The sequence below is a fragment of the Fundulus heteroclitus genome, chromosome 5, assembly GCF_011125445.2.
Source record: "Fundulus heteroclitus isolate FHET01 chromosome 5, MU-UCD_Fhet_4.1, whole genome shotgun sequence".
Taxonomy (NCBI): domain Eukaryota; kingdom Metazoa; phylum Chordata; class Actinopteri; order Cyprinodontiformes; family Fundulidae; genus Fundulus; species Fundulus heteroclitus.
This window is the reverse complement of record NC_046365.1, coordinates 24,872,846-24,881,935: the sequence shown is the minus strand read 5'-3', so window position 1 is coordinate 24,881,935 and position 9,090 is coordinate 24,872,846. Positions and strand designations below refer to the sequence as shown.

General features: G+C 39.4%; 1 protein-coding gene across 4 annotated transcripts in view; it reads right to left on the bottom strand.

Annotated features, from left to right (window-relative positions):
• Positions 1–471: 471 nt before the first annotated feature.
• Positions 472–9,090, bottom strand: part of tmc6b (transmembrane channel-like 6b) — a 32,692-nt gene continuing 24,073 nt past the window's right edge. For 3 of the 4 annotated variants that reach the window (XM_036137268.1, XM_036137269.1, XM_021309237.2), the window contains exons 15-21: positions 8,613–8,708; positions 8,456–8,531; positions 5,510–5,643; positions 3,348–3,524; positions 3,095–3,173; positions 2,880–2,963; positions 472–1,046 (exon numbers count right to left, since the gene is read on the bottom strand). In XM_036137268.1, coding sequence (XP_035993161.1) covers positions 1,032–1,046; positions 2,880–2,963; positions 3,095–3,173; positions 3,348–3,524; positions 5,510–5,643; positions 8,456–8,531; positions 8,613–8,708 — 661 coding nt within the window. In that variant the 3' untranslated portion in view covers positions 472–1,031. The remainder of the gene's footprint in view (positions 1,047–2,879; positions 2,964–3,094; positions 3,174–3,347; positions 3,525–5,509; positions 5,644–8,455; positions 8,532–8,612; positions 8,709–9,090) is intronic. The other variant, XR_004931074.1, reaches the window with a different exon arrangement.

The window sequence follows — 9,090 nt, the reverse complement described above, 5'->3', positions numbered from 1 at the left end:
GGAGGTAAAATATTAATGCCAGCTGTTTACAGCAGCCTGAAGGGTGCTAGCGGGAAACGGCCGGACTGAAAACCCTTCCCAGCTTTATGTGGACCTTCCACATTAATGGCTGTGTGGATGGACAATGTGGCCATGGGAAAAGAAAAGAAAGGCCCGTCTATGATGCTGACCACTCTACTCACTAAATATGCTGCTTTTTTCCATGTAAAGTTATTGCATGGGTATTATTTACTGATAAAAAAAACTATTAAAGTCAAACCCTGTTCTTGTGCCTACAGTTCAATGTTTTATTTATTTTTTTTACTGCTCAAATCTTGGAAATCTCAATATTAATTCTACGTTTTACGTGCATGTTTGTAATAAATACCTGCATGCTTGTGGCTCCAACAGTGTTTGTTTTGTTTAGAAAAGTATTTTCATATACTGTATTCTGCTCACCTTTTAAATAAAATAAATAGAGATACACAGTGATGTAGTAAAATGTAATTTACTTACAAAAGCAAAACGATAATTTCACTATGAAAAAAAAAAAAGGAATAATATTTACACCCATGACAACACCTGAAATCCCAAGGTTTACCTATGGCACAATAATGAAATCTTTGGATTTCTACAACAGAAAAAAACTTCACAGTTAGTATAAAAGTGCTCCTTTAAGAAGAGATGAATACTAAATATTTCTCCTTTACAGACAAAATGATCTTGATGTTTCTCAGTTAGCTTCTAAAAAGACCTTTTTCTATCCTATGACACATAATTCTGCCATTCCTTGATCGTTTTCAGAACTACGTGCAGATAAGGCATCAAAAGTAAAAATATAAATATCTATTAAAATGTTTACTATAAAAAGAGATGGCTTTGTTTATGCCAGTGGTTTCATTTTGCTAATTTCCTCCAAATAAAAAGCATAATTTAACTTCCACCACTGCATAAAGTTTATGACGGCTCGTCTTTCCTTGTTGCTATTCCAGTTACAAACCCGGTGGCTGAAGATTCCTCAGACAATTGAGGAGGTTTATCTTCCAGAAGCCTTAACATCCAGAGTCCTGCAGCAATGAAAAACAGAAGAAAGTGAGCAAAAACAATAGAAACGGGACGCTAGTTTCGGTATCCAGCAGAAGTCATTGTGTGCTGTAATGATCGTAGGACAGGTATGGTGTATGTAGCTTTGAGCATAAAATCCCAACATACAATCACAACCATTTACTGATAAGCTCCTTTTCCAACGAAAGTCGTGGGATTTAAATATTTGGGATTTTAACTTTACCCGGATAATTTGAGTGATTTCTGTTTCCACTGCTCTGAAAGAAAATTTTTATTAAATCAGCCTAAAGACGTATGGGGGAAGTTGTGAAGAAAACTACACCTCCAGTCCAGCAGGTGGCGGTAATAAGAATAAAAGGCCAAACAAAGCTGAACCAAGAACCTCGCATCCCACCATTTACTCACAAAACCAGATCCAGAAAGCAGACCTGACGTATGCCGTCTTCCTTTAGTCCATTCTCAATCACAAAATATACGCTTAGATATGAATCTCGTTTAAAGTAGAAAACAACACCACGCAGGTCTTAAATATGGGTTTCGGCCAGAAACTGGACTAGACCTGCGGTAGGTGTCACTGTGGGTGCTTGGTAGTGCTCGTGCTACCGTGGAGCTGTGAAGTGAAGTGCGGGGAGCATTGCGTCACTACTGGCGCATCGCCATAACGTGCGTTGAGCTAACAGCTAGCGTGTTAGCTGTTAGCTATTTAGACCAGGAGCTTTTCTGACAATTTTATGTCGCTCTCAAACAATGACGCATTTAAAATAAACAAACGATGCTTAGCCTCACGGGCAACGAGTTAAGCCTGGCGGCCCGCCTGGCTTATTATAAACTGGGGGGAAAAAAGTCCGAACACTTCAAGAAAGGGTCCATCATTGTTGCTCGATACATAAGCCTGACCCCTCCATGATCCTGGGGTAATCTGAAAGTCATATCCCCAGACCAGGACCCTTTAATCTGAGAAAGTTTGGACCCAGGAAATTGGATTTACTCTGGTAAAATTGGGCTTGCTTTCAAAATCTCGGGTAATGGCGCAAAGTCCCTGCGATGGAAAAGTGGCTAGAGTTTCAGCGACGTCGCCCACTGAACTTGTGACAAGGATGAATTAAGTATGACAGCGCCACAGCACAAATCTAGTGACAGTAAAATATATACTGAACTAAAGCAAAATGTCTCAATCATGGAAATCTCCCCAAATGCTGTGAATCATCTTGTTATTTTAACAGCAGACTTGCCAAGAGTAATGAACAGGCACATTTTACCTGTACTGGATGAGGTTCAGTTCATCATACAACAAAGTGTTAAAGGAAATCCACCAGTCCAGCTCAATATTGTTTAATACTAATGGCCAATATAAAGAAATGGGCTTTCTCGAGAGTCTGTAGCAGTTTTCAGGCTGATCCAAATCAGACCCATTTCCCATTCGGTACCACCAGAGTGAATCTAGACAGTGACCCCTGGATCCATGTGCACACCTCAGATCTTCTTAGGAAATGTCCAGGTGTCTAAAAACCCTGGTTTAGAAAGCTCCTGGCCCTTTAAAGCTTTGCAATGCAGGATGGTCTGATTAATCCTCCAATAAGTCCTGATTTATACGGCCTCAATGTTTCCAGTACCACCAACATTATCCTCAGAAAACTTGAGCTCAGTTCCAGTAAATTTTCACTTTTTTTTTTTTTTTTACTTACACTCCTCAGTATCTTCCGTACCGTCAAAAGATTAGGCAAGTGTCCGTGAAATTAACCTCTGAGAAATAAACGTTCAGGGACCCATAGTCCAAATATGGCTAAATGTAGCAAGAGCAAATGAAATGTTTGTTTTCAGACCCAAAGACTGACCTGACTTGTGACTCTATTTGACGCTCGTTTCTTCGCATGGATGGACTGAAGCCGAGTAATTAGGAACTTTTTATCTTCTCCCTCCTGCACAGACAAATGGAAAAACAAGACAGGAAACACGAGTGAGGGAGAGGTTATGATCTCTCTGACTGCTGATTGTCTTTCTAATGAATTGGACTAAAAACAGAGGCGCGTGTGCAGACAAAGAGTCTTACATTTTCTATCTGCTCCTGCAGCAAGGTGATGATCTTCCGTTGGCCGTCCACCACCTGACTGTGGAAGTAGATGACTATCCTGGAGAAAAAATGTGATAAAAAGAGTCAAAACACGCAGAGTGTAATTAGACACCTCGCATGATTGTAGCATTTTAGCAATCTAAGTTTAATCATTATATTCTGTTGTTTTTTTTTAAATCTGCTTTAACTCTGCATCATCCTGCTACAGCTTGGTGAATGAGTGTGAGCTCACAGAAAGATGCCAGCGCCCACGAACAGGAAAAAGGGGTTTTCCACCAGGTAGGTGTGAGCCTTGGCCAGCAGGGACAAGTGTGGGTTTTCCCTCTCCAGCGCTTCCATCCAGTGTTTCCCCGCCTTGAACATGGTTTTGAGGCCGCGGAAGGGGCCGCACGACGCCGAAGGTTCGATACTGCCAACACAAGATGCCGTATGTGTTCACACAAATAAGTGGCAAATAATACAACAACTACTGAACCTGTTTCTGTTTTTTTTTTTTTTTCTGCATTTACACAAACATTCCCGTCACCGTCCCTAAAAAAAAACTGCTTTTCTTACAGCGGAGGCCAAAAGAGAGCAACTGATTTTTGTTTTGTTTACCAAAATGTCTCTTTTCTGTAGAATAATGAAGTTCAATAAGAAACATATTAAAACGCTTTTAATATCAAACAACTGATCATTGTTACGTGTTAACCTGTGTTTCCTTGCTTATGTCCAGAATAATATTTCAGTCCCTGAGTCTGTTTGTTATTACTTTAGTGTTTGTGACACGTTTTGCTGCTTTCTGTTAAAATCTATTGTTCATCACTGTTGGTAAAAGTTGCTATTGGAGGATGTTTTCATCCCATTATCAATCCGTGGCAGTGTTTTTAGGCACAGTTGCTACAGAGCCCACTCCCTTGGATGAGAGGTAGCCCCCTCAAGATGCTTCACTGTTAATATGGTAGCATTCGCCTTTTCTCCTCCTGCCGTTGTTTTTCCAGATGTCTGATGGGGGATATTTTGCAGAACAGAACTTGACCCCAGTCTCAAAGCCTAGCCCTGGTACTTCCTATTGAATATCAGTCTGTCCTTGGTGTTTCTGATAAAGGGAAGTGGCTTCTTTGCTGCTCCGTTAGACACCAGGCCAGCATCTTAACGTTTAGATGCTATACAGCTATACAGATGTGAGAAAGCAAACGTCTGCTTGCTGCCAGACCGTGGGAAGCTGTGCACTGTTTGCAGAATCCTCTTTAGGAGACAGATGTGGGACTTGCTGGACAACTGGACCTCTCTCCATGAGATTCTTAATTGTTTAAAAAAAAAAAAAAAGTTGGACTTTGGTACAATCTTGCTGGCAGCAGTTTCCCTGCCTATGAAGCAGTTTTGAGTTAAGCAATTATGAGAGCGAATGTGTCTTTGAAAGTAACAATGATTGACAAAAGAATCAACATTCTAACACAAAACACGTGTAAAGCAGCCGTTTACGCTCTTTAATTAACTTTAAATTACACAGTGATATCAGCCTTCTGGTCTTTGTTAACGTTTCCACTGGCTAACCCTCAACACGTCGACATGCTCCTAGCAGGCCATTTTGTAACAATAATTGGATTTTATCTGATCAATCTGCATAACAAATAAAACAAATAAATAGATAAGCTACAGCAGCATATTTTGTAAATAAAAAAATTTATCAACTTTTTTCCATGACTGTAAATGTTTAGTTAGCTCATGATCATTAGCTAAATCAGTGGATATCAGGGCTGGGCAATAAATCGATTTAATTGATTAATTCGAATTTACAATTCATTAAGATTACATTTTTTGGAAAATCTGAGTTTCATTTTGCCAACGCACTCAGAGGGCTTCCATGAAGAGAATAGCAAGCAATGCTGAATATGTTTAGGTAAATATATTGTCAAAATATTGTAAAGAGGAAACTTTTTACCATAAGACAAGGCACTAATTTAGTCATTTACTTATTTTTATTTAAGTTAGTTTAATGTTACACAAGTGAAGTCTGTTCTCAGCTCATTGTGTAAAACCACCAGCAGCAAACATTTAGTTATATTTTCATTGTTTACAATGACAAGACCGCCATCTTGTTTTACAACATGTATCACAGCTTGTATTTAGTTGTACTCTGAATTACGGTAAACTCCCAGACAAAATGCTTAACATAAAAGCATGTTTTTAAAATAATTTTGTTCATTTCTTTTTGTGAAATAAAAAGGAGGAAAAAAATAGATTAACTGGATTTGGTGTAATGTAATTGGACATTTTATTTTTAAGCCATATTGCCAGCCCTAGCGGATATAATGTTTTACTTGCCTCCCTATTCAGTGTTTTATTGGCGAGCACGGTTGTCAGATTATATACGGCGTCTGACTATAGTAGTGATAAAGGCGACTGAAGTACCTCCACATGGTGTATGTGACACAGACAGAGGCTCCGAGAAAGGAGGGGAAGCACAGGAGAGTGATGAAGATGGTGGTCATCTGGCTGACTCTGTACGGCCTCCTGGGGGCCTGACAGTTCATCATCACACTGCTCTGGGGAAGGGAAACACACACACACATACACACACAATTAAAGGGATCAGAGGTCATCATGTCTATAAAAACTGAGAACTCCAAGGTGAGGAAATAACCAGGAGTACTGAGCCGCTGGCAGGGGCGTGCATACATAGACACTAGGTGGTGCTAAAGCACTAGGAAGTTTGCCCTTTATCAACGAAAATGCCCTTTTGAAACTTTTTTTTTTATTTATTTTTTTATTTTTTTATTAATATTCAGGGCAGTCAAAAGTAGCCGGTCAACATTTCCCTGATTATATAATGGAGCGATATTTGTGCCTTCTGGGTGAGCGCGGAGCAGACCCTGGACTGGAAGCCGTCTTCTTTTTTTCTTTTTTTCTTTTTTTTTAACCTCGGAGTGGCCATCGTCCTTTTAGTACTATCTTTGATGTGTCAATCATACAATTTAACCAATCAAATCAACGACTGAAGGCAACATGCTAGCCAATCACAGCTGGAGAGGGGCGGGACACTGAGTCATAGCCTTTAGTCGCCGCCGCGGTTCGGCTGTGGTCACCGTTGGTGTCGGTAGAGCGGGATGGAAATTTGGTCTGATTACCAAACAATTACAAGAAGTGACAACGAAGCAGAGAGCGAGCTGGAAGGAGCGCTATTAATTTCTGTTTGAAATGTCAGCGCTGAAGTCTAAACTGGAGTAAACATTCACGCTAGGAGGGTTAGCTAGGGCAGCTAGCAGGGTTAGCTAGGGGACAGCTAGTAGCACAAGGAGCAGAACCAAGCACTAAAACTACTAAACTGAAGAGATTTGAGTTACTTGCAGGTAGAAGGGAACTCTGCTTTGTTCTGCTCCTTGTTCTCATAGCTGCTGTAATTACAGAACCTGTTCTAGTCAGAATTCTTACTTCAGTCAGTGTTCAGCCTTACACCAGCGCTCATGTTTATTAGCGTGTAGCTTATGCTGGACTTTTGAGTTAAGACACAGCGCTACAGGTTACCCTATGTCACTGTTAGTTTCCAGTAACCCAAACCAGCATAAAACCTGCCCAACTTAAAAGAAAAAACACAAGCCCAAATCTCAAACTCTCTCATGTTAAAAGCAAAGAACTATTAAACACATAAGAACATGCCATTAGCACACAACTGAGCTGAAGCAAAGAAAAAAAAACTGCGCATATGGGCTCCAAACAAAATGTACAATCAGACAACCAAATAACATAAGATCTCTTTAACAATCAGGATATTTCACCCAGAAAAAATAAATTATAAATAGCTTCCCAACATGAGTTGTAAAACTACCTTTAATATGAACTTAATTTCTCTCAGTATAGCTCAATTAAACATTTCTCTTACACGCAGTCATGAAATATTTTTAAGTTGATAAGTAGAACTCAACCCCTCTTGGGCGTTTACATTGACCAAACACTTGATTAACCATTATTCTTTTCTTGTTTTATTATAACAATCAATATTATTCATTATAGCTAATTTTCATTGACGATGTCAGATCGACAGATTCAACATATTTAAAAAATAAATGACTATTTTGATATATTTTGTTAGTAATTCTTTCTAAAAGCCCAACAAATGTCATGAAAAGCTTCCGAAATTTTTTACAATCTGCCCATAAGCTATTTTTTTTTCCAGCTCAATCTGTTCAAAAGCCTAATTGGTTGGAAACCTGCCTAATTTGGCAACACCGACTACACTATTGCTATTTGTTTGTTACAGTAGTCACAGAGCCACTGTTCAGTCTGAAGTATATATATATATATATATATATATATATATATATATATATATATATATATATATATATATATATATATATATATATATATATATATATATATATATATATATATATATCCTCCTACCTGATAGTGTGTAGCCTGCTACTGTAAAAAAAGTTTGACTGGCCTGAATATTATTAAGATTTTACTGAGGTCGGTTTTGAAATTATCTTGTGAAAACCTGAGCCATTAAAAACGATTGAAACAATGCCCCGAAATGAGCCACCTCCTTGCGCACACCCGACCAGACTATCTCTCTTCCTTTGTCAAGTGAACTCGCGCGGTCGCCTGCATCTTCTATGGAGAAGATGAGGAGCAGCTTAAGACAGAGCTAAAGGTCTTCCACTCCAGCTTTACTTCAAAGAACCTACAAGAAATATGTTCAATACTGAGGGAAAACAATGGCCAGCTGATCTTTCCTGACTTTGTCAAAATGATCCAAATATATGCAACATTACCAATGACGACAGCTTCAGTTGAAAGATCATTTTCCAAGCTGAAAATCATCAAAACTAAACTAAGAAGCCTGTGTGGAGCAGAAAGGCTCTCTGACCTTCTTCTGCTTGCCATTGAAAAAGACATTGAGGTAAAACACAGCGAGGTCATCAACATCTTTAAAGACATGGCACCAAGGAGGATGCTGCTTTAAAGTAGTACGCTTTAGTCTGTTCTGTTGGTGGTGTGACTTTTTACCATTGAAAACTCACATTTAGTAAATGTTACAAATAAAAGTCAAATTTCATTCAACATGCGTGTGTATTTTATTATTATTTTTTTTTATAATTAAGTGTTCCACGTGCGCTAAAAAGTGCCCTCCCCCCCTCCTGAGCACCTGCCCCCCAAAATGTCTGTGCACGCCACTGGCCGCTGGCATGAAATTTAGGGAATAACTGAAGTTTCAAGAAGACGAACATATAAGTACATGCAGTCAAAACAAAAACTACTTTGATGCGTGGTAGAAGCATGGATGTTGGGTTACGGCGAACAAATATGAAAGGTGTCAAAGCAGTAACTGAGTTGGGAGTTTAAAGAACTTACCATCTTAATGTAGAAGAGCAGCACCAACTTCAGAATCTGCACAGCAGGCAGGAGAGGAGTGAAAAGTAGACCCAACCTGGAGAGAATACAAAAAATTATAGATATCACAGCACTCGCGCGTGTGTGTGTGTGTGTGTGCTAACAACATGCTCTTTACCAGGCTAATGTCTGTCCGTAGATGAGGTCCAGGACATTCTTAGCGATGTCAAAGCCCGGTCTTCTTTTTCGCTTGAGCGCATTGTCAGAAAACAACCTTCAGAGAAGCAAAAGGAGCCACATCAAGACTTTGCTGAGCTAAAGTTCAGCCACAAGAGTAAATAAACACATATTTAAATTGTGATCTAGGGCTAAGAATCCCCATAGATTAAAGACACTGCACTACCAGAGGCTTTTTGGCTGTTTACGCCCAAATGTAGCACATATGGGCGTTTACTGGTAGACTCAATGTCTACTAAGGTTTAATGAATGTAAAGCTTCAAAAGAGCTAATACTTTCCATTATACTAATCCTACGTCTTAAAATCCCCTCTTAAAGACATGCCAGAGAATGTTCTGGAGGGAGCAGAGTTTCTGCAGCTGGATGGAGCATCAACTAAAGCCGGTTTATGCTCGACGCATACGCGAGGTCCACGTGGG